This window comes from Corvus cornix, chromosome 4 (genome assembly GCF_000738735.6).
Source record: "Corvus cornix cornix isolate S_Up_H32 chromosome 4, ASM73873v5, whole genome shotgun sequence".
In the NCBI taxonomy this organism is placed as follows: domain Eukaryota; kingdom Metazoa; phylum Chordata; class Aves; order Passeriformes; family Corvidae; genus Corvus; species Corvus cornix.
Window position 1 is genome coordinate 47,020,665 of NC_046334.1, and position 25,740 is coordinate 47,046,404.

The window sequence follows — 25,740 nt, forward strand, 5'->3', positions numbered from 1 at the left end:
CTCTCTGATCAAGGGACTGGTAGAGATGCCTCTCTCTGGCCAAAAATATTGCAGAGTGGCTTTTTGAACCCAGAAGCCTACGCAAAAGAACAACACTGGCTTCAAAGAGAGAACTGGTATGAACCATGAGATGATGAAGCATCAATAGGTGAAAAACTGCTAGAAAAGATGCTTTACTAAAGTTGACATCCAGCTTGTGTATTTCTCTTTCTCTCTTTGGTACTTTACACTACATGTGGTCCTGAAGTTTCATAAGCCTCAGTCTCTCCCAAAATGGAGACTTCCTCCTTGAGAGTTTGCCACAAGAAGTCCTCACCACTACTCCTTCCTTTGTAGTAGAGCAAAATCCTCAGAAGCAGTGTCATCCTGTAGTTGCTTAGATCCCACCATCCTGATGATGTCCTTTGTCTGCCATTGTGGTAGAAGAACACAAGAAAGGAAGACAGAGCATTTTTAGAACTGAGAACTACAAATTCCATAAAGTTTGCAAGCAGATCTGTGATCCACATGTCCACCACAAATGCTCTGTTACTGATCCATCAACATCAAAGTAGTTAACCCCTGATCAGTAGTTGTAAGAACAACTTCAGCATGGAAATGGCCACATGCTTTGAACCACAGAGATGTGCCGTGCTATCCCTTTGCTTCTGCTGCAGCTCTGGAATGAAGCCTCAGGAGTAATGCAGCTGCTGCTGGTTAAGTCACAGGGTAGCATAACACATAATCAAGTTCTCCGCTAGACAACACTTCTTTCTAGAGCTCAGAAAGTGCACTGTATGGAGCAAAGCTATTTCAGGTTCCTCCTTTAAGCAACTGTTCATTTTTATTGGCCTTTCCCTGTGCCACAGCAGCAGCAGAGGAGGTGAAGGAAGCTGTAGCTGCCATTGCTTGAAAAATGAAGCAATACTTGCCTGTTTTGCAAAAGTGACCACATCAGTGGCAGTGAGTAAGGATGTCTGCATGGATGCCTGAGTGTGTGCGACCACAAATGTGTGGATGTGGAGGGAGGGGAGAGTGGTGAGATGGGCTGGTGGTACTGGTCATCATAAAGTGGTTGCATGAGACTGCCCACGTGTTTATAACAGAGAGGCCCCACACACTAGGCATTCTGCCCTGTGACTCCCAGGCCTCAGCAGTAGTGTGACATGGAAGACATGGCCACAGTGCCAAAATAAGTTGGAGGAAATTCCTCAAGTGAAAACAAAGACTTTGTAAGTCATTTCCTCTGAGCTGAACTGAAAGACATCTGTGTTGATACAGCTATTACACACTAATCACAACAAAACAAATCTCTTGCAAACAGCATAGACCCTACTTGCTTTCCTCTAGACTGACTGAAATGTGAGAGATGTGTTTCCACTGAACTTAACAAGATCTTTTTCTTTCAATGTCGTTTTGCAGTGACAGTTTCTATAGGTCAGATTGGGCTAAGAGAAGGAAAGAAGGTAAAGAAAGAGCCTGCGCACCATCTCAGTACAGACCCTGAACTCTGAAGTTCAATGCAGGCACCTGAGGGGCGCAAAAAGCCACCAGTTATTCTGGCTGTAGGTTTGGGGTGGCTGGATGTGACTGTTACGCACGGTTAATTATGAAGGAAGGCTCTGTAAACCCGGGGGTCACTCGGACATGAGCAGATCCACGACGGACATTAAAGAGGAGCAGCCTCGGAGTGCACAGCCCATTCAGGATGGGGGACTGCTGTGCCCACCGCCACCCTACGGCCCAGCCCGGAGCCCTGTGAGTATTCATTCTCACCCTGGTTTGGTACGAGAAATGCTGTACCCAAAGCACAGCTTTCACACAATTTAAAGCTAGCTGGGACCAAGAACCTGGATTTTGGGGGAGAGTTTGCAACCTGCTCCGAAGTTATGTAATTTTCCTTGTACTTCACGGACAGGCTTCCAGGCAGCACCCGGCAGGTCTGGTGGGTGGGGGACCCCTCAGTTCAGCTTCTCGCCGTGCCGCACCCGCCCCGAGCGCGGAGGGCGCCTGGACAGCGCGTCAGCCCCGCGCAGCGGCCGCCCCTGCCGCTTCCTCCGCGGGGAGCCGCGCTCGGCGGGAGGAGGAGGAGAAGGAGGAGGAGGTGGAGGAGGTGCCTTCGCGGGCCGGAGCGAGGCAGTGCGGTGCCTCTCTCCCTCCCTCCGTCCTTCCGCCTCCCTCCACGCCGCCGGCGCCAGGGCTCCTTCCGCGACGGCGGCCGGGACTCCCAGGTAAGGCAGAGCCGGGGCTGCCGAGCAGCGGGGCTGTCCCGCTGGGAGCGGGGCGGTTCCTTGCGGCCGCGGCCGGCCGGGGCTGCCCCAGCGCAGGCAGCCGGGCCCGCGCCCCGCCGCGGGGACTGTCCGGGGCTGCCGCGCACGGGGACCCCCTGCGGTTCGCGAGTCCGAACGTGGCAGCGCCGCCAGAGCGGAGGGGCTGCTGCCTCGGCGGACAGGTGTCACGGCAGCTGTAAGCGGGAGCAATGACAAAAGCTGTCTTTTAAACCTTTGCTTAAAATTGCTCTCATCTGTGTAATATAAGGGTTGTGACCCAGGCTGCCAAATCAGTTTGAAAGCCAACATTGCTGAGTATTTTCTTGTTTATATGACTTTCGCCTCTGGGTCTTACATCCCTGTAACCACTGTGCTTTGCTAAGACTGTTTCACCTCGTGTCAAGGCAAAAACTGCCTTCTGTGTGAGTTCAGTCATGCTAATAATTCCTCCTGCTTTCTGTCCCACATCGGGTTACCCTTTCTTGGCAGTGAATGCTCTCACACAGCCTCGTGCAGAGATAGAGCACACCTGCTGCTTGTGCAATAGGTGAGGAGACTTGCGTGGTGCTTTTCCACAGGCTTCCTTTCTGCGCCCCTCTAAGTTGGAACGGGTAAATATTTGAGCTGTAAACGGAGCTTTTAGTACAGGCATGGCCATGAGCTCCCTGCTTGAAATGGCAGATGCTAATCTGAAATACTTAGGGTTGTTTTATGAGTCAAATACATGAGACTGTAGCTTCTATAGATGGAAAAACTGATTGTAGTAGAAATGCAAGGAAAAGGTGTCTTGCGAGTACTTGCTTCTGGAGCATATGTTTTCATTTTAGAGTACGTGTTTCTGATACATTATCTGACTGTCTCACCTTTGATAGAAGGTGAAGTCTTCTTCAATTTCTCAAAACTCTTCAGAGACTGGAAGATGGGTTATTACTTACTGCTGTTATATAAATGTTTAGAGTATTTTGGGACATCAGAAAGCACATGCTTTGCTTTTTTTCAGACACACCAGCTGTGCTGCTCAGATCATGTCACTTGTGCAGAGGAGGCCCTTTAGGTGTCCTGGTCTTGTTTGCTGGGTACTGCTCTTGTAGGTTGGGAGGTAGCTCTCAGACAGGGAGTTACTCAAAGCCATTTGATGGTTGTGGTTTGTATGGGGACTACAGCAGGAAAGAGCCCATTTGCTATCAGACTCTCCTCTGATATTCTTTATGTTTCTCTGGGGTTTATTTTATGTTTCATTTATTGTGAAATACATTTATCATGAAATCATCACATTTATCTCTGCATTTAGTTCTTAATGAAAGCGTGCCTTTTAAGTTCCTCTAAATTTCTAAGTGAGTATTATGATTGTTTGGAACCAAATGGTTGATTTCTATGTGAGTTTGTCTGCTGAAACCACTGAAAGCAGAGCAGTGTGATTGTGTTTGGCACCTTTTTTGTTTTGATAAGATGATCTCATAGGTGCAGAAATCAAAAACATACTGGCAGTTACACCTCTGTCTTGAGGCAACTCTAGTTATCAACTGCTAGACCTACTTTTATTAGCCATTCAAAATTTATAGAAGTACCACCTTTGTTTTTTAAATGTTAATATAGAATTTTTAAAGTCTTTGAAATCTTCTAAACCCATTGACTGTGAGGCAGCTTGAACTATGTCCTAAGTTAAATCACATTTTAATTTTTAGTTGTAGGCATTGTGGATTTGGCATTGTAGTGTATCTACTATGCTGACTGCCTACAGTGGATAAAAAGAGAGAAAAATAATAGAGTTGATAAAACAATATTAACTCCATATTTTTTCATCTTGCCCTGAAACAATATTGTATTCAGAAATGCCATGATGTGTGATATCCTGTAATGAGGTTAAAATAACTGGGAAGTGGTTAATTTCATAGAATTACTTGGAAGCATCAAGAAAAGTCTTCCCCTCCACCAAATATAGGTGCAACCTGTTGTAGATTTAATTCCCTCTGTGTTGTGTTAACTTATAAACTGGATACACAAGATCAGGTGCAGGATAGTGTAAGTTTCATACAAATATTTATACCTCAAATATGCAAAACATTTTCTGTTTCTTGGACAATAGAAGTCTGTGCTGCCTGCTGTCAATGCAAAGGTCATGGAAAATAGGCTTTAGCCTTTGTTTAAAGGCCCTGATGTCTAAGATGTTTTTCTACTTTAGCTTGGTTTGACTTTTTTTCAGTAACCTATTACCTTTTCACTGCTGAACTTGGAACTGTTCTTTGAAAAAGGCGGGTTTGTGCATGCCAAAGAATCGGTTGTAGCAGTCTACAATGACTCTCCTGCAGAAATAGTATAAGGAAATACCACTATAAAAACTGAAAAATATGGAAAACAGTACTCAGAGCGGAGTACAGGTTGGCATGGTGAAGAAAGCCTGAGGTGGTGGACTTTTATTATATTTCTAATTATATATGTGTTCCTGTAGGACATCTATCATATATTTTTGTATTTGTGCTACATATATTTTTATTATTATATAGATGCATCTATTTGCACAGAATTACCAATACTTTGTCTAGAAAATGTCAGCAATGGTCAGTCAGTTGTTGCACTGTGGAAATTAGAGTGATGAAGTTCATTAAATGACCTGCTGGTACCCACCGCTTTTGCCATTATGCAGAATGCGAGGAAAGACTCACTACACTGGCTGCATCCTGCTCCTTACTGTAGAGGGATCACCCCAATTTACCCTAATTCTCCTGGCCAGGGCCTCATGCTAGCACTAGGCATTAAAGGTGTTACTGATATAATGGGACAGAACTCTCCAGAAACCTGTGAAACTGTACCTGTGTTTTAACAAATGGTCAATCAGGTCTCAAAAAATGTATTTTTGTTAATGGAGGGGTTGACTTCTAGCAGCAAATCACCAGTTTTCTCTGCCAGCCCTCAGACAGAGGAGCATTCTGCTGTTTTTGCTCTGTTTTTCTAAAGGAAAGGGCATTAGGAAAGAAAGCGGTGTGCAAGTGAGGAACACTAGTGTTTGGGTGGACACATATGCTCTTTGTCTGGTGTGGCAGAAGAGGAACTGGGGAACAGAGGCTTGTGATTGAGCACTGCCCCGTGGCCATTACAGCACTGGCAGGTCTCAGTCATCCCCTGCCCTGGCTCAGCTGCACCAGCTGTGATTCAGAGTCAAGGAAAACACCACGTGAGATAAATCCTTGAAAAACAGATAGGCAACTACTTACCCGTGTGAAGATGAGTCTCCTTGTAGAAGGTGCTTTGTGGGGAGGGCAGCAGGTTTTTGCACTTCCTGGGCATGGAGGTGGGATGAAGAGAGCCATTTCTTGCAAGTACTGTGAAGTGGCCACTGTGTTCATATGGGGTCATGAAATCTTGGGAAGAATTATAGAAGTCTCCTGAGAGTAGGTCTGTCCATCATGGGCAGGGTTTACCTTTCTTGGGAAGAATGACATCACCTAGAAGTTGTCTTTGGTTTTGACAACACCCAAACATTTAGGAGGAAAATGACATTGCTGAAAAGACACCTCTTGGTTGCATGACTGTCCTGTATTCTGGGCAGTTCAGTAAAGCTCACGCTTAGCGTGGTGTGGTCTTGCCTTTGTGGGCAGGAGATGCGGTTTTCAGGAGCCTGCTGTGGAGAGGGGAGTTGCTCTGGGAGAGTCTGAGCCTGGCTGACAGCTGATGGACAAGAGCTGTTCCCCATCTCCTGAGGCCAGCTGTGAGACTCAGCTTTTGATGACGGGAAGGAGAAGTGTTTCGCCATGTTTGCAGTCACAGCTCCTCTTCTGAGGCAAAGCACCAGGCTGCCAGCTGGGCTACTCTGTTTCAGCTCTTCAGGTAAAAATCCTGTGCAACATTAAACAAATGCAGGAAAAAGGGAAAAAAAAATGTAGTGTGCTGAGGTATATGGGACCTAAGCAAAAGCTTTCTTGGCACTCCTGCTTTTCCTCATTTCCATTTCTCTTATCAGCAGATATGTGAATGGGTATCAGTTTGCCACACAGAGGATATAACTTCATGTAGGCTCAAGCAGGTCACAGCTGATTTTCCTCTGAGGAGGGGTTTTATTCAGCCTTATGCCTATTACAAGCTGTGATCTGTTAACTTGTAAGATCTAGGCCTTGTTTTCACTTGAATGTGGGACAGAAAAACATGGCTTTGGATAGTAAAGGAAGCAGGATTCTTCCTTATGAAAGAGGGTCTGGGCAGGACACTGGGACCCTGCCCTTCCAGTGAGTGTGCACTGTACACTAGATTGGGACAAACTCCTGACCATTTATGTTTATGAAACAAAAAAAGGCTTTCTTGGTTGGTTTGTTTTTTTTTTTTTTTCCCCCTCCACAGGATAGCCACAAAACTCACCATCAGACCCAGGTGATATCTACCCTTTCATTTTAGCTGAACATTGTAAATCTGTCCCAGACAGTCCTGTGCACAAATCTTGTCAGATTTGCTGTGCTAGCTTACAGGGTAGGTGAGATAATTACAATACATACATTAATATATTCAAGGTTGCTACTTGTCCTGTGAATTACAGGATGTCCTATATCACAGGGCAAGCTCTATATCCTAGCAGAAAGGATAATTGTGTGTGTTTTCCCTGCCTCGCCTCCCCTATTATGAGCATGTCTTTCCAGCTGAAGTTGCAAACCACATCAATTCCCAGTGCCATGGGGGGAGGAGGAAAAGAGTGGGGACTCTCCCACCTTGTGTGACCCAGTTCAAGGGATGTGGTCTTAACGTGCAAAGTGAGTTGAGCTGAATGGGCCTTTTTCTGTCCCATGGGAGATCCTCTAAACTGGTAATCTTAAGTATACTTTGGGATCTTTTGAAATTAAAATTTCTACCTAACCTGTATCCAGAAAAGACGCTTAAAATAGTATTTTTTAACATAAAGAGATCTAACACTCCAGTATTAAGGGTGACTGGTTCAAAACTGCCAGTGCAACTTGAGTTCAGCTTGCTTACAAATAATCTGTTACAGGTTTAGTTGTGTAGCCACATGTGGTTTTGCTTTCCCTTCAGGCAGCTGTTTCATTCAACCATGGCTGGCTGGACTCTTTCAGTTGGCTTTGTCATGGTCAACCATGAGGAGCATCTCCTCAAAGCTGCAGGCTGGTGTCAGTGATCATCCTCAGTGATCCTTGAATATAGCAGGTTTGGTTGTTGGAAGGAGACAATTTACAGCTCCAGTGTGTCAGATGAACTGTGAGGGTCTGTTTTATCAGCAGGGTGTTTGGGAGAATGACAAGGTGAAAGGCTGTGGAGTGTGAGAGGAGGGCCATCGTTCTGTGTCAAGGGCTGCAGACAGCCTCTTTGCCACCACAACAGCTTTCTCTTCCCACCAAGGCACTCTCTCCAGCCATGAAGGGGATTACAGCTTTTTGATGAAAAAAATAAAAGTCATAGGCAAGCAGCAAAACTCCCTCTATTTGGTTTAGTTACTTTTCTGGATCTCTTAAACTGAAACTAACTCTGAAAGTCAGTGTGATGCAGGCACTCCCCATGAAAACCTGAGACCTACCCATAAAGAACTGTCTTATCTTACCTTTGCAGTGCCTTAACTTTACTACTTGTAATTTTGACCTCAATGGGACTGGATCATGGCAGCCCAAGTTCTGATGATGTTTGACTGATTATCTAATATCCTTGTGTCTCACCATAGATAAGCAGAGTGGAGTAAGATACCATCAAGCGTTAATAGCTGCATTGGCTGATGTCTGAAAGAGTTTAAGCTGAATGGTGTTCCTTAAGACCATAAATGTCTTGTGACACCTGACAAGTGTTCTCATTCCCTGTTTTAGCTCACAACAGTTGAAACGCCTCAACATCTGAGATCTGACATCAAGGACAGCAGAGATAACAAGCTGCTTTGCTAGAGATGCTCACTACATTGCATTAGCCAGAGGAAAGGGAAAACATGAGACCACAGCATTGCCTCAATTGTGTTTATTTTCAGATTCAGTGGGAAACTTTTCCCCTGAATTAATATGTATATATTAACATGAGTGAAGCTCAAGTCCTTTGGTATTCTTTGCTGCTTAGGATGCACTGTATGTGAAGAAGAAATTCTTCAAGGTCACAGCCTGGCTTTTTAGTCATGTGTGTGGAGACTCTATTAGTAAGTGGCTGAAAGGCAGGTAAAAGCAAGGATTTCTTTCACTGCTTCTGTGGGTGGACAGGTATTCAGCCATCCCCAGGAAAGCAGGTCTACATCATACAAAACAGTTTCTTGGGAAGACAAGCACCTTAACTCCAAACGTCTCCCCTTCCTCCTTCTTCCCCCCACTTTATATATAGATCATGATGTCACATGGTCTGGAATATCCCTTTGGTCAGCTGGGGTCACCTGTCCCAGCTGTGTCTCCTCCTAATTTCCTATGCATCCCCAGCCTCCTTGCCAGCGTGGCAGTACAAAAAGCAGGAAAGGCCCTGGCTCTGTGCAAACACAGGTCAGCAATAACAAAACCATCTCTATACTATCAACACTGTGATCAACACGGTTTCAAAACACAGCCCCATATTAGCCACTGTGAAGAAAGTTAACTCTACCCCAGCCAAAATAAGCACACCTATCCAACATAACAGGGTAAGAGAGTCTGGAATCACGAGATAAGAACACTGACCTTGCCAACACCAGTACTTTGCCATGCATGGGAACAGTAGTACAGCACCTCAGCTGAAATGTAAATGGTTGTTCATTTTGTGTTCAATCTCTTGTGCTTGTTTTGTAGCAGAGGGGATGTATCCTGGTGAAAACAACACGGGGGAAAACTTGACAAATGGGAACTTGGATATTTTCTGTTCCCCACTCACTGCCTTGGGGTTTCCCTCATGCATGGAAAGCAGTTCTGACCTGTAACTTTAGATATATTGTTTCGATAGAGATATATGTTGCTTTTTCACACCTACTGAGCTCTGTCTGTTGGGACTGGTCAGTTACTCAGTAGGTGTGAAAAAGCAACATTTATCAAGTGACCTTATAATCCTACCTCAAAATAAAGATTTTGAGGGTAAATACATCCTTTAGTCAGCATGTGAGATGGGGCCAGTAGTTCATCACCTGAGTCAATTTCACAGCTTTGTCTTCAGCAGAAGTTCTCGTTTATTGAAGTATTCCTTACTGTGTAGCTTCCACACAGTCTAGCAGGTGGAGAACAAGTAGTTCTTTAGTAGGTGAAGAACAAGCAGTTGTTTAGGGAAAAACGGTCTTGGAGTGTTTGGAAAGAGAAATAACTGAGGAAGTATTAGTCATTCCCTCTGCATAAAGGCAGTCATAATTCATATGTATTTTAGTAGACCATGTCAAAAGAGTGTCTTGAATACTGAAATAAATTAAGCTTATTTTTGGTATAATATATCACATGCTTACCTGAGATTTTATAACATTTGAGAAAACAAGTTCAAATTGTGAAGAAAGTGAAGTAAGTTGACCGCTTTACAGTAGTTAAAAAGAAGTACCCTCAGGCACTGTTGACCTCTTTTCTTTTTATATTTTTCTTTGGATTTGATTGTTTTTCTCAGATTTTCAGTTTTGTGTACAATAGCAATTGTCCTCCTACTTGATAGTGAGCTGTAGGATTCCTTAACAGAGTTAGGTTTCAACCTCTGATTTAATAGAGCTTTTATTTTTCCAGCCCTCTAAATCTTCAGCTTCCGGGAGAAGCAGGAAAATCTTTTGCCCAAGCATCACTCATTTCCTTTGCCAATCTCATCTTTGCCTGTTTCTTTAGTCAGTGGGTGTTACTGTTTCTCTTCCCTTCTTACCGGTGGGGGATTTTTGGAAAAAAGGCTGAGGCAGGACTCTGCTTTACTAGATGTCCACCCAGTGCCACAGCCAGTGGGGTACTGGTGGAGTAGCCTTGGTCTATGTGGAAGTGAAGCATATAGCATATCTGCTCTGCCAGCTACGAACTCCTCGCAGCATCCTGAAGTCCTGGTGACGGCACCATAGAGGGCAAAAACTGCTGGATGTCACGAGAAAACTGTTTGCCATTTTCACTCTGCTGTATACATTTAGAATAAAAATAGACCTGAGCTACGAAATCTGGACCTGGGTAAATCTGCTGTCTCCCTTTTAAGGGTTAATGTAAAATACTGATGTTTCAGGGGGTTTTTTGTGCCTTCCTTTCCCGTGTCCCAAACTAATTTTCAGCTTTATTGTCTTGCAGCAAAGAACATTACAAATGATAGAGGTTTTTGATCTGAATAAACTGAAGGCAAAATAGTCAGTGCAAGTTTATAAATATTGCAAAGTTTTTGTGTGGGAGAAATAAGAAAAGCTACAAGTACTCAGCTCTAGAGGAATGAATAAAAATACAAGAAGTTGTTGAGGATAGTGAAAATTGATCAGTCCATCCTTTGTATGATATCCCATAGCGTTGCTTACTCAAACTTAGTACTAAATAATTTCAAGGAAAAAATGCCCATGTCAACATATTTTCTACATCATGGATGGTAATAATGTAAATTTTTTTTCATAAAGCAGAGTTTTCTTTCCTAAATAATTTAGTTGTGAAGAAAGTGTCCTATAAAGCTGTGAAAGGATAACTTAGTAATGGGAGCGTACTGCTTGCAGGAAGTCCCAATAAGGAGCAATAGCTGAGTTTATAAATGATTTGAAGATGTGTACATGCCATTCTCCTAAATTGTTGTAAGGGGAAAAGAAACTCTTCTGGTGCTCTTACCATTTTTCCTGAGCTGTTCTGTGAACTTGGGCTCCACTTCTCTTTTGCAAGCGTTGATGAGCTGATGCTCCAGTTTGGTGTGATGAACCACCTCGATGCCAACTTGACCCTGTGTGAGAGGAACCATCACTTCTCATCATTGTTGACTTTGCTTACCCCAGCTACCTAAGTTAGAATGCTAAAAGGAAACAAATTCTGTATTTTGTAAAATGTAGTGAGCCTGTTTCCAAGAAATTTCGGAAAACTGATTCTGACTGTGATAAAATGCTCCTTCTGTGTGTGTACATGAGTACCTTTCAGCTGAATAAAGGATATTTTGCAACATCACATGGTCTCAGAATCTCCAGTCAGAGTTGTCACAGAGTTACCCCTTAGCCTGTTTACTTTTAACCCTAAATTTCATATGGGCAAGTATGATAGTTATTTTCTCAGTGTTTGATTATATATAAAATTAGCCAGTTATTGTTTGGCTGATTTTCAAAGACAAACTAAGGTTTTGCAAACTTTTGGCTATAATTTTGAAATCTATTAGAACGTAGTCCCCCCAAGTTACATTTCTCACAGTTAAAAAAAATCCAAACTTGCATATGATAGAAGTGGTTTCTGAGAGTCTGCTGTTAAAAAAAAAAAAAAAGGAGGAAAAATGTAAATCTAAATATTTCTAAATATTTTTTTACTTCTCCTTTTTCTGGATATGATACATTTTGTATATCATCACAGTATTTTTTCCTGAATTTGAATTTTAAAATTATGACAAATTTTTGCTAAAGTGTATTTCTTTTGTATTTGCATTTCTGTGAAATTTACCTTTTGAACAGGGTTTAAAAGAAGTTGTATTTTATTTTTTGGAGTTTGAATTTGCAACCTTGATGTGGGGCAAAAAGGCAGTACAAGAGTATATTTTGCAACCCTTGCTTACACTGAGTAGTAATTATTCAAATAAGCCTGTGCTGGATACTTATGTAAATAACTGTTCACATGTAACTGAGGTCGTAGTTTCATGATAAAACAACAGAAGCTCCAGCAGAAAAAAAACAGGGTAAGGAGTTCTCCCTTTCTTGTTCCTTCTGCACTGTTTTCTGCTCTCTACCCAGTGGAGCATTATGCTGCCTGTTCACTTACCCCTCTGCAGACATTTGCAGGGACACCATAGGAACTTGATCAACAAACTGCTCTGAATTAATTAAAATGAAGGAGGAAGAATAATCTGAAACTTACAGATTTGAGGAAGGATTACAAGATACACTTGGGTTTTTAAAATCAATGTTTTGATTGATACTTTCAAAAACTGAAGTAGTGTATGTTCTATAATTTATTTTTTTTTAATCCACCGCCCTAGGAGGTACATTTTCAATGTTAAATATCCAGGTCTGGAGTTGACATGGTTTTGGATTGATGTGTCCCAAACCTGAAAAAGAGCAGTTGTGCACGATGCATGCAATCAAAGTCAGAAAGCTGAGGATGCTGATTTGTTAGAGGGATTGTTTGTCTTGAATGCCCATCAGCTTAGCATTAAGACTTTGCACTGAAGGACACAAATTCCTAGGGACATGTTACCATCATTAAGGAGGTGTTGAAACTCAGAAAACAGTTCCATCTTGGTTTTATTTTTATTTGCAGCCACAAATATTTCCGCCTAGTGTTCCTTTTGTGTTGCTGTGATAAGTGTGTTTTTCAGAATGTGGTTTTTTCTTGTGAGCCCCTCCATGGCTATGTATGATACAAAGATTTGTGTCTTAAAAAGTGACAGTTGCTTGTTACATTTGGGTCAGAGAAGCCCTGATCAGACTGGATGCACTTTCTCTTTTCTACTCCCTCGAACTTGCACTGGGAATTTCATACATTTATTCTACTTTCTGAATGTTAAAGGTGCTTACAATCCAGCCAGCTTATGGTGACTAATTGTTTCAATAAACAAACACAATCTGGGAGCTGGGAGTGGGAACCAGAAGATATGTGGGTAGTGTTGCAACACTTCAGCTTACCACATCACTTAGTGGCTCAGTTTTCCCCAGTGAAAACTGGGAAAGGTGGCATGCATAAGAAGCTCTAAGTGAAAACATACTTTGTGCATGTGGACCAATATTGACTTAGAAGGCTTATCTGAACAGTTGTTTTCATCTGTTTTGAGGAAGGTGTATGGTGACTTCATGACTATACAGGTTAATACTTGTACAATGTGAAGAAGGGAAACACAAGCTGATGCAGATGTTTTGATACTTAAAGTTGAGAATGTTTTCCCACCCTGAGAAAAGCTGAGAATCTTTAGCTCTTTCTGATTTCTGCCATAATTCTGAGTCTTCAGCATCTCTGCAAATTAGATCTTACTTGTTATCGTGTAACTAAGGTTGGCAGGGAATAGAGCAATTCCTTGGCAGGAGTCATATTGTGAACAGTTTATATTGGGTGTCAGCCCAAAACTCCCACAGCTGTTTATAACACGATAACAGTGTGTCATGCAAACAGCTTCATGTTCTGAGGGATGGTCTGGGAACAATGGAGTATTTGGGGGGAAGTGGGCGGAGGGAAAATGTGCAGAAAATGTCTAAAACTGTACTGAAGAAAAGTAGTGATATACGGGTTTGGTAAGAGGTAAGCATGGCTGTTACAGGGGCTTCTCAATGAAGTATTGCAATTTTGAAAAATAACTTTCAGAATATAGGCGAGGGTTCAGTTATCCTGAGCCTTATTTATCAAAACAGAAACGTGTCTAGAGCCACTGACTTGGAAATAACCCCAAATAAAACAGGTTTCTGTGACCAAATGCAGATTCAAAGGCTGATCTTCTGACCAGGGAAACTGGTTCTAATCTGCTGAAATCTTCATAGCAGAGATAATTCAGTGTAGCAACCAGGTGCAGACATTGGCCAGTTACATTACTGATGTTTTTGTTTTTTAACCCCGATTTTGTCAAAAGAATATTTTTGGTTCATGTGTCATGTTAATGTAACCTGGTAGAGAAATGAAATATATTAGCATTATCAGTATTGAGATTTGAAATCATAGTTAACTTTGAATCCTTCTTGCTCTCTCTAATGCAGCACTCCAGGGATCTCTGAGTTCACAGTTTATAAGATGGATAATAATTATGTTTTTCTTAAGTACAAGCAGAGAATTTTTACAATTGAGAACAGTAGAATTGTTCTGAGTGGGAGAGCCTGTGATGGGAGCCCTTAAAGTTTTGTGTGCATTAAGCTGGTCTGAAAGTTAATACTGACTTTCAGTTTTTTGAGCAGTGTTTGTATTTTCAGTTTATGGTAGTATTCTTCCTTCTGCAATTACCTTTAAGATTGCCAATTTATTTTTAGCAGGGCAATAAATCAGAATTGGGCAGCTTTAGTAGTTAAATAACATATCCAAGACAATTACAGATTAAAAAAGATCTGCCTTCTTCCCAGAATGCAATATAACAGATGACCAATAAAATGTATGTGTGTATGCATATCAGAAGAAGAGAAATAACAAGAAGAGATTATTCATAATAATCACCATTTTCAGTCCAATTATCATCTTTTATGTATGCATCCTAGCCTGGTCTTATTTTGTAGTTCCGTGTAAACCACTGAATATTTTTTTTAACATATGAGGAGGATATTCCTGGAAAAGAAAAGGGTATTGTAAAGCAATTAACAACTACTTCCAGCTGTTGAGATAGCAGCAGTCTGGGATATGAGAGTTCAGCTAATCAAACCAAGGAGTGAAAGGTAGTATCAAGACTAGACTGGAAGGCAGAGGGTGTCATTTCATGTATTGTGACAGCAATTAATTACTCACAAAATGAGACACACTAAACTAAGTTTGTTTACATTTGATTTTATTAAAAATGAAGTAGTCTAAGGCAATGTTGTGAGGAGGTTTGTGGTTTTTCAAGATTCTCTGCACAATTCTGTGAAAGGTACTGTTTTGTCCATGCTGAAGTTATGTTGCCTGCAGAGAAAAATATCCATGCCATTTCCTCAGTGAATTCTGAAATACTCTTAAGTAGTAAATAGGTGCATAAAGTAAGCCCCGTGAAAAATGAATTATTTTTTTGTTCTACTCTAGGGCTTTGGGTTATCCCCTGCCCCCTCCACGCAGTTGAGAGATTGTTCATGGTCACTGGTGCTTCAGCAGATGCTGCTGTTCCTTCTTCAAGCCATGGCTTCAGCTTCCAGCCGTGCTGCTCTAGCCTGAGTTGCTCGCCAGGTCTGCACCTGCAACTTCCCCTGGCTTTGGAGCCCAGCTTCAGGCAGGGCTCAGGTGGTGCCATGGGCAGGGCTGGCAGAAAGTGAGTAAAGGGGAAGGGAGTGGGGAAAAAGATTTCTGGAACAGCTTCTCCACAGCCTCTCCCACACCTTTCATTCCTGCCTCCATGCCGCTTCTTTTAATGAGTCTGTGCAGGCAGCTGCCTGTGCTGCATGATGAAATGTCTGGTTGGATCCCTTCCCTAACCTGCTTCCCAGCCCGGCAGGAGGAACACCTGCACAAGACAGGACAGTGGTGAGCTGATGAGGGAGGAGGTCAGCTGTATTTAAGCTGGCATCATTGCAAAGAACAGAGGGATTGCCTGACTATGGCTCTGGTGGGACGCTGGAGCCAGATTTGCAAACAGAGTAGCTGTGGGTGTATTGGTTTTTATGTACTCCTAAATGTGTCCTACGGGTACCAGTCATGGTGTAGAGCTTAAAGCAGCTTGACAGTACTGAGTAACCAAAACCATCTGAATTAAATTTCTTGATTTTGATGGTCAGCATGAAGTCTTTCTAAACAGAAGTTGGAAGGCATATGCTTGGCAGTTCCTAAAAAATAAGCTTGAGTTCTTTGTTCTCAAACTGACATCTTCTAAACAACCATTTGTGTATGAAAATTTTCATTAGTAAAATTAGGGTAAATCTGCAAAATTACTTTTACTGATACATCTTAGGTATAAAGGGTTGTAGTGAATGAGATTACATCAGTCCGATGACTGGTCTCTAGTGGAGTTCTCCAGGGCTTCATTTTAGGCCCAGTGCTCTTCAACATCCTCATAAACAACTTGGATGAAGGATTGGAAGAATACTAAATAAGTTTGCCGACAGTACTAAATTGGGAGGAGCTGTTGACTTCCTCCAGGGCAGAAAGAGGCCCTGCAGAGAGACCTTAACAAATTAGGGAGATGGTTAATCACCAACCTTGTGAATTTTAACAAGGGCAAGTGCTGGATTCTGCATCTGGCCCGGGGCAACTCTGGTTGTGTGTATAGACCAGGGAATGTGAAGCTGGAAAGCAGCACTGTGGAAAGAGACCTGGGGGTCCTGGTTGATGCCAAGCTGAATATGAATCAGCAGTGCCCTGCCACCCAGGAGGGCCAACCATGTCCTGGGGGGCATCAGGCACAGCATCGTCAGCCGGGCAAGGGAGGGGATTGTCCCGCTCTGCTCTGCACTGGGGCAGCCTCACCTTGAATATTGTGTGCAGTTTTGGGTGCCACAATGTAAAAAAGACATTAAGCTATTGGGGAGCATCCAAAGGAGGGCAGCAAGGATGATGAAGGGTCTAGAGGGGAATCCATATGAAGAATGCCTGAGGTCACTTGTTCTGTTCAGCCTGGAGGAGACTGAGGGGAGATCTCATTGCAGTCTACAACATCCTTATTGAGGGGATGAGGAGGGGCAGACACTGATCTCTTCTCTGTGGTGACGAGTGACAGGACTGGCCTGAAGTTGTGTCAGGAGACGTTTAGGTTGGATATTAGGAAAAGGTTCTTCACTTAGAGGATGATTGGGCACTGGAACAGGTTCCCAGGGAAGTGGTCACAGCACCAAGCCTGACAGTTTAAGGAGCATTTGGACAATGCTCTCAGACAAATGGTGTGATGCTTGAGGCTGTCCTGTTCTGGGCCAGGAGTTTGACTTCAGTGATCCTTGTAGGTCTCTTCCATGCAGGATATTCTATGATTCTATGATCTTCATTTTGTATATAGAACTCTTTTGCAAATGACATGCATGCATGTACAGACCTTAGCAATTAAACGTTCTATACAGGTTAGAAACTTCTATACAGGTTTGTGGTGAAGAGCAGTTGTGCGCTGCTGTTTGCCTGGAGCACATTTCAGACTTCTCACCCATATTCTCTGTGACACAGGCTGCAGTGTACCTTGTTTCATCCCAGTCACGTACAGCTTTTGGCTTCCTGGGAATGTGCCAGTGCAGCCCTCAGCTGAGCAAAGCCTGAACTTTTTAGTCTAATAATTAACTTTTGTAAACTTCCAGATGCTTAGGGTGAGCTGCAGCTTTCTGTATATTCAGGCAGTTTCATTTATAAGTAGAAGCTCTTTTTGTTACAGAAATCTCCAATTCTGTGATCCTCCAAAGATCTGATAATGTTTTATTCCTCATCTTCACAGGAACTGATGTTCAATGGCTAGAAGAGAGCTGACAAGTGGCTGAAATGAATACGACTACTATCCTACAAGAGATTTTGATTAAAAGATCACAGCAGAAGAAGAGGACTTCTCCCTTAAACTACAAAGAGAGGCTTTTTGTACTTACAAAGTCTATGCTAACATACTACGAAGGTCGAGCGGAGGTAGGAGACACAGAGTTATACTACAGATTGCCTTTGTTCCTTTTTGCTTTTGTACGATACTGGCTTTTTTCCCCACTGTATATCATACTGTCAAGAGCTGATCAGGGAAATGGCCATTGGTGGCAATGAACGTGAGATGGCGTTTCTCTTATTTATAGTGCAGGTTGACAGAGGTGTAGATAACTTACCTGGTAGTCAATGTGAATGGGTTCTCAATCAGAGCAGTAGTGCATAGCCAGGATGGCAGATATGACATAAAACAGTGGTCATCAAAGCTGATCTCTTTCTCTCTCCAGAGAGATGAAAGATCGCTGCTATCATGAGGTGGCTAAAAGGTAGAAAAAGTTACAATTGCAGTTTCTTGTGACTGTGTATACTGTGAAGGCCATTACATTTGCACCTGGCAATTAACTGGATTTGAACAGGAGAAAGAACATGTGATAGGAGCAGTGCATTGCAGACCAAGTTCAGCAGAGATGAGATCCATTAGAGTGGATCATGCAACCTGGTGATTGAAATGAAGCTGGAAGCAGTTTATCTTTGACCATAAAAGCAACTCATCCCGGTTACCACTTTCTTTGTAAATTCAGTTCCTCAAGAAGTCATTAGTGTAAACTATGCAAATCCTCAGACCAACATTTTTTCAAATAAGCTCCCGACTCAGTTTCATCAAGGTCACCTGCCCCCAGAGCGTCCTGACATATCCTCAGTGCTGGGGGTGAGATTTTCCACTTAAGTGAGGCTACTTTCCATGTTTGTCACAATGCTGAGGAGGATTAAAGTGACTGCAATAGTTCATGAAACACATTGTACACCTTGGGAAGCCATTTAACAAATAAAGCTTAATGGAGGGAACCCTGTAACCTCTTGTGTTGGCTGTCTTACCTCTGATAAAAGAAGAGGGTATAGGAGAGCTAAGGCTTGCTAAGCATGTTTCTCTGCCAGACCGTATGGTTGCACCAGAACTGAGTTCACTTACCATGCTACAAGATGGTCACAGCAGTCTGTTCTCTGAAAGTAGCTCAGACACAGTCAGGGATTAAGAACAAGATCACAGACTGAGGTTGGAGGGGGCCTCTGGAGGCCATCTGCTCCAAGCCCCTTGCTCAAGCAGGGCCACACAGAGCTGGTTGCCCAGAACCAGCTGGCTATTGAGTATCTCTGTCCAGCTGGCTGTTAAGTATCTTCACAGATGGAGTCTTCACAACCTTTCTGGTCAACCTGTGCTAGTGCACAGTCACCCTCACAGTAAAAAAGACCAGCATTGTTTCCTGATGCTCAGATGGAGCCTCCTGTGTTTCAGATTGTGCCCAGTGCCTCTGGCCCTGTCACTGGACGCTGCTGGAAGTAGCCTGGCTATGTCCTCTTCGCAGACTCTTTTCAGGCATTTTATGTCCTCCTGGATGGCAGAGTGTATCCGTCACTCCTATTTTGGTGACTCTGGCATCCTTCCAGAGAATAAAGAGGTGGGGGCTAAGAGGCCCTCTGAAATACGTCTTGCATGCTTATCCCATGTCAGTTTGTGTTCAGATCAAATAGAAATGTGACAACAGGTTTTGCAGGTCTAGTTGTCACCCTTTAAGAAGTCACCACTTCCAGCTTCACCTCTTCAGTTTTCCCCTTCCAGCTTTCCCTTTGCCCTGCAGGTTAATGTCCTCTGGCTAAAATGCTTTTCCAGTAGACTGCCTTGTGGATCTCTCTAAGAGGGGGTTTAAACTATCAGTTTTATTTGCAGTGAGATTGAGCAGGGCTGCCCATAGTGCCCTCAGCTGAGGATGCAGTAACTTCTTAAAATATTTCAGCCTAAGATACAGACAGTTTGGCTGAAAATATATATTATGCCTATGTTAGGCCATCAGTTTGCTGCTGAAAAAGGCAGGTCTGTTTCATCCCTGTCCTAGCCTTCCTAGACTCCCCCATTCACTTGAAATTATTCTGGCCCTTCTTGGAATCCATATTGCTCTGAAAAAAATTGCTAATCATAGAATCACAGAATGGCCTGGGTCAGGAGGGACCTTAAAGTTCATCTAGTTCCAACCCCTCTTACCCTGGGCAGAGACACTTTCCATTACACCAGATTTCTCAGAGCTCCATCCAACCTGGCCTAGAGCACTTCTAGGGGTGGGGCATCCACCACCTCTCTGAGCAACCTGTTCCAGTGCCTCACCATCCTCACTGTAAAGAATTATTTCCTGAAGTATAATTTAAACCTACTCTCAGTTGGAAGCCATTCCCCCTTGTCCTGTCACTACAGGCCCTTGGAAATAGTTTTTCTCTGTCTTTCTTGTAGCCTCCCTTCAGGTGCTAGAAGGCTGCAATTAGGTCTGCAGAAAGATATTTGATCTGATTTTATTTTTGCTGGATTAGTGTTTTGCTGGGTTAGCAAGCTGCATTAGCAGGGTGCAGGATCTAACAAGTGCCAGAGGCTGTGCAGGTGGTGGTGGAGAACAGGATGCTCCAACTGTTGACGTCAGCAGGTTGTTAGACTGGCTCAGCCATAACATGTAACTTTCCAGCCTCAAACCATTTTCATTGTTCTTCTCATTTTAGATTCTTTTAAACATTAATCAGCATTTTATTTTATTAACAATGTTGTCTGAAAATAGTGAGCTCTGATCTTAAAGGGGCTTACTGAATATTTTTGTCTCTTTGAAAAAAACCACAGCTGTAAGACTAAGATCTCTGTGACACGGTGGTAGTTATTCCTTTATGTCTCTGGACAACTTAAATGTTAAAGATGCTTGTGGGTTTAGTTATTTGTTTGGTTATTGTTTGGGTTTTTTTAAGCCAATTTTGGTGGCTATAAATGTATATTTACGATAAGACAGCTGCATACTCTGGCTGAGATAATTTATATGAAGAGAAAAAAAATTATTAGCCATCAGGATAATTCTGCCCCTTCTGAATAGTTGGGGGTTTATTGCTGAAATAAATGTGACTACTGTGTATGCTGGTTGAATTTAAAGACATGACAGGTGAAAGGATAGGTACAGACTGATTTCATTTTGGGCTTGGCAGTATTCAAAGTCCAGGTTGGCAAGAGAAGCATGGATATCCCAAGCCAAGAGGATCTCACACCCTCATTTTAATCCCCTAACTGCAGTGGTAGCAGTCTGCCAGGGGTGGCTGAGTTCTGCTCCTCTAGGCAAGTGTGCAATTCCCAGTTTGATTGTTGTCCAATCTGAAGTATTTTCTTGTTTTCTTCCATTTTAACTTCTACGGAAGTTCAGTAGAGAGAGTTCAAGAAAAACCCAGAGTTTGTGGGCAAGTGAATAATCATACCACTTCTTTTTAAAAACAAGATACAAGTAAATCTCGTTAAGATTAGTCAATACTCAAAGTGTGGGCAAGTTGGGATTATAAATAAAGTGACAGAATTAGACATTTTGTATGTCTGGTGACAGAAGTGGAACATTTATGACAACAGAAAGCAGTCAACCACAGCAAATAGTATTCGTGTATCTAAATGCTGCTGAGAGATTTAATAATTCTGTGCAGCCAGTAGTGGGGCATCACTTGCTCTTTGACCAGAAACTGCACGTTATAGAAGCCACTTTTCTCTGTTTTTTCCTGTCCCATGTACTGACAAAGTGCCATATACATTACTTGCAGCAATAAATTTATAATAAATTATAAATTATCCTAAACATGACTACTAGCAACAGGCTAGAATTTTGTTTTAACTGGCACATAACTGGTTTAAATCTTTCTATACATGCTTTCAAGCAGATCAGGCCCCCTGTCATGGTACAACGACAGTGCATGCCTACAGTGTACCTGGAACTGCACTGCTACCATGAGAAGGAGATATATAGTTTTTTCACTTCAAGATATTGCTCTGCTGTAAGTCACTATTGATGAAGCATAGCTACAGAATCAGTGAAGAGGCTGCATTTCAAGACTGGTTTCAAAACACAAAAGCCTGAGGAAGGAGAATCCTGATTTAGGTCACCTGTGCAAAGCTCTACCATTACGATTAATATCATGGGAAACTTACTTTGCATAGGAAGCCAATAGGACCTTGGCTTTTTCTACTTAACTTCTGGGTATTATGCTGTTGGATAAAAAATATGGAAAAAGTAATCACCTTAAGGTTTGTTAAAAAGATGGCTATTAAGAAGCTTGGAAATAAAAATACATCAGGAACCGACTTGCCTTAAGCATCATGGAGATAAATTTTTAATGTCAAAAAAGAGGAATACTCTGTTTAAGCTGAGATGTGTTCTGGTTTTGTCTTTTTTTTCTCGGTCATAAATTCTGAGAATTAGTAGGTGTAGCTGTTGGGGAAATGGCATCATTGCACTATTGTGCAATATTGGACTAACAGTGATTATAAGCAAATAAAAAGGCTGAGCCAATGCTGTTTCTTGAAGCCTTTAATGGTTTATCAGCTGTCATTGTTGGAAAGAGTATTTTCTATATTTTTTCCTAATGTTGCAAAAGTGGCTATTGAAATCTGAATGTAATGTGGTCCATTTGCAATGAAGACAAAAATTCACTGTAAGAAAGATATAACTGCATTGGTCTCCAAGCAGAGAGTACTGGTCATGAATGTGTAAAAGTAGGGAAGAAGTAAAATATCTTCCTATTCTGAGTGTGGAGATGTACTATAAAGTACATCTTGCTGGTTATGCTACAGTCAGAAAGACTTAAGATATGTACAGTATTCTCAAATATGTATTGTAGCCTTACCAAGCCTGCTTTAAACGCATTTATGTAGACAGTAGTAACTAGTTTGAAAGTGGGAGTGATAGGCACTTTTTCCCAAACTGGCCCTTGTTCTTGAGGACTGCTGCACTATTCTTACTGGTGTCACCTAGAGTCATGGACTGTAGTGTGACTTTGCTGGATAACCTGGTTGTATAGCAAAGACAGTGTTTGTAGTGTTCTAGTGAGGAAACACCAGCATGAAATATTTTATTAGGAAATCTCTTTTCAATTTTGTGTGCTTTGAAAACTTGGCATAGTACTTCAGGTGTGCTTCTTGTAATTTTCCTGAACTATTTTCTTCCAAGAAATCAAAAAATACTGGTCAGTAGCAAATTAACAATCAAATTTAAGCAATTTTGAAATTAACCAACTTGTTTTAAAATCAAATATTTAATGCAGTGATTAAAAAAAACCCAACAAACTCATTTGGAATGGCTTTCTGTATTTTTGACCAGCAAAAATTTAGCTGAAGTTTTAGTATGACTCTTCCCAAATTTTGCTAATTTCATCTTGAATGGAGTGTAGGTTTGAATTCCAAGGAGGCATTTGTGGAAATAACAGCACATATTCATGACTCTAGGTACGTTTGGCCATTTTCTGTCAAAAGTGACCTCATATCTGGAATATTCAACTTAAAATCCCCCAGAGTTTATTTTCGAAGGATTGGTGCATTTACACTTTCATGTGTGTCTGTTTGGAAAATCAAACTTCAAGAGTTTGTCTAGGAGTCCTCCTCATCACTGAACTTTTAAACACTTCAGTAAGTATCAGCTGGGCAATGGAAGGGAGGACTCATTTTACCAGTATGCCTGGTGGCTGGTGCCCCACAGTGCAACTGCCCCACGCACTCCTTGGCAGGGTGGCTGCAAAGAACAGCGTCATTTATTCCCTCTTGAGTTAACCAACGGGACATGCCACACAGAAATGGCATCCAGCTACTGCGTCCATCAGGGTCGTCCCCCACGTACTTGTGGTTTATTGTCTTTCTCCTTGTGGGGCAATGAGTTTGACTGTTGTGAATTCTTTCTTCGTGAATTGTGAGAAGGTGCCTCTGAACTGGGCAGTCAGATGGCCCTGGCTGGAGCAGGCTTGCTGCTGCATTACAGAACAGCCATGATAGCAAGTAACACGGACTTTTTTTAGTTAGCTACCACTCACGAGACATCTCGCTTGAACTTGAAAGTGCCACCAGACTATAGGTTTTTGCTCCAGATGGCATTTTAGGCAAGGGAAGTCCTTTGTGATGAGGGAAAGAGAGTAAATGTAGGTGTTGAAGTACTTCTCACCAGTGGAGTAGTTGAAAGGAGCTGGTTTGCTCAAGTGAGATGTCCTGCTGGTTTGTTGGTTTGAAAACTTTCACGTTGATGTTTCTCATGAGTGCAGTGCTTCCAAAGCTGGCACAGATCTGGTCATAATTTTGTAAATCCTTGTCAATGTGTAGACTGTTAGTATCCTCATATCTATTATACCTGTGGAATGTCCCCTTTCACCGTGATATTTCTCTTTCTCTTTGTTGCTCAGCTTTCTTAGCAGTGGTACTCTTTAGTTTGAAAGTGTGCTGATGTGTGTGGTTTGGTTACTGCCCTCCCACACAGGGCACAGCGTGCTTGAATTAACCTTTCCAGCCCACAGCAGCTTCCACTGACCATGAGTATGAAGCTGACTATGAGCTTATGAACATTAAATTTCTTTAGCATCTTTATTGTTTGCTCATGTTTGCTGCACGGATTACAGTTCACAGTAATAAATAGTTTGCATTGGATTTTTGCATTTTAAAAAGGCATAGGCTAAATCCTGGTCCCTGTGGTTAGCCTGCATGTGTTTGGGTGGGTGGGAGTCTGCAGTGTTAGAAGGGAGGACATGAAGGAGGAGAGTTTGGGCTGCGATGCCCCTTAGCTCTGGAACTGCTGCACAGAGGGTGTTGGAGTAGGCACATCACTTACCTATTTATTAGGGTGCAGAAACCATTTGCTTCTATGGAGAAGGCAAATAATAGCTCCCTGAGGGAAAACATTTAAGAGTCTTATTTAGAAGGATGCTTTTCTGGAGTCAAGTAAAAGGCAGCTTCTGAGAAGGTGAACTTGGGAGGTGCATCTTTAAGGCATCTGCTGAATGCTCTTATCCATTTGCCATTAGGATCAAACTTGTGTGAAAACTTTCTTGCGTAAACAGAACTGTTACAACTAATAAAAACAAACCAGGATGTAAATGAAAAAAGCAGAATAAAAACCTGAACATTTTGGGGGATTGCTCATTTTAAAAGTCTCTTCCTAAGGAAAAAAGGGTTCTGTAAGGGTTGTGTTCGGTTCTTGTAATTTGAATATAGAGGAGACAGAAGCTACTGAAATTACAGTGGTGATTATTTTAAGGAAGGAAAAATAAAAGCTCTGGGGCCCACTACGAAGCTGCAGGTTTCAGGGTAAAATAGCTTCATTGCAACACTAATATTGTGCAAATACTTCCTTTGGAGCATAACAACTTTATAGAGTTCCAAAAAGCTATGTTACTTACTTTTTTAATGGAAGATTAATACTTTCTACTGTTGTTTATTCCTGTAGTGCTTATCCTTTATTATTTTAAAAAGAATTACCCTGATTTATGGATTTCCTTAATCATTGCATAGGGGATTTAATTATTTTATAAAATGAAAGCACAATTCAGTATTAAAATGCTTCTCATCGCTTCACTGATTACTCTTGTTTTTTAATGTAAGACAGAGAGCTGAAATGAGTAGGTTTACAGAGCTTATTTTGTTCCAAGTCACAGGTCATGATGATAGAGCTTTCTTAAAATACTTGCAAGTGAAAACTGTTCAAGTTGGAGACATAATGTAAAGCTATTCATGTGAATGGGAGCAGCTTAAGAGATGCATGGGAATGCTCCCTTGTAAAGGGCAATTCATAAAGAAACTTAAGTTGTAAAAAAATGTTGGTTATGTTGTAGTAATGATTCCCTGTTTTCTAGAACATCTACTGAAAGAAAAGTCAGACATAAAATGAGAATCTGCAGTAATTATCTTTCTACGAGAATTTTGATTTTTATGAGATGGAAAAAGTGAGATGTAGAAGAAGTTGAAAAGCATAAGTTGTAGTTGTTGAGATGTAGACAAGGCATGGATGAGAATATTTACCTTATGACTACTTATGACCTTATGACAGGAGTGGATGAGTCTTAAAGGTCTTTAAGAAGGAAGAACTTGAATATAGATGAGAGAAGACTAGAGAAGGCCTATTTTTTTCAAAAGTGTGCAGAAGAGAAGCTGAGAAACTTTAATCTAGGAAGATAATTTAGAGAAAAATGCAAGAAAAACCAGGCTTGTTTGAAGGTACTTGGAAGATGCAGAAATTGCACATCAGCTAACAAAGAAACAAAACAAAATTAAGAAACAAAACAAAATAATCTAAGACTTATCTATGCTCTGGGGTAACAAGTCTTGTGGGTAGCAGAGAGCAGTAGATATCCTGTGTTTTCATCCTAGTAAGGGGTTTTTTGACACTGCTGAATGAGACGTTTTCACATGTAAGCATTAGAAGTTATCTGTATAAACCTCTTGTAAAACT

General features: G+C 41.9%; 1 protein-coding gene across 2 annotated transcripts in view; it reads left to right on the forward strand.

The window, feature by feature from the left end:
- Window positions 1-2,077: 2,077 nt before the first annotated feature.
- TEC (tec protein tyrosine kinase) overlaps window positions 2,078-25,740 on the forward strand; it is a 46,598-nt gene continuing 22,935 nt past the window's right edge. The window contains exons 1-2 of one of the 2 annotated variants that reach the window (XM_039550811.1): window positions 2,078-2,210; window positions 17,289-17,470. In XM_039550811.1, the coding sequence (XP_039406745.1) occupies window positions 17,333-17,470 (138 nt within the window). In that variant the 5' untranslated portion in view covers window positions 2,078-2,210; window positions 17,289-17,332. Of the gene's footprint in view, window positions 2,211-14,980; window positions 15,192-17,288; window positions 17,471-25,740 lie in introns of those variants that run through there. The other variant, XM_019287237.3, reaches the window with a different exon arrangement.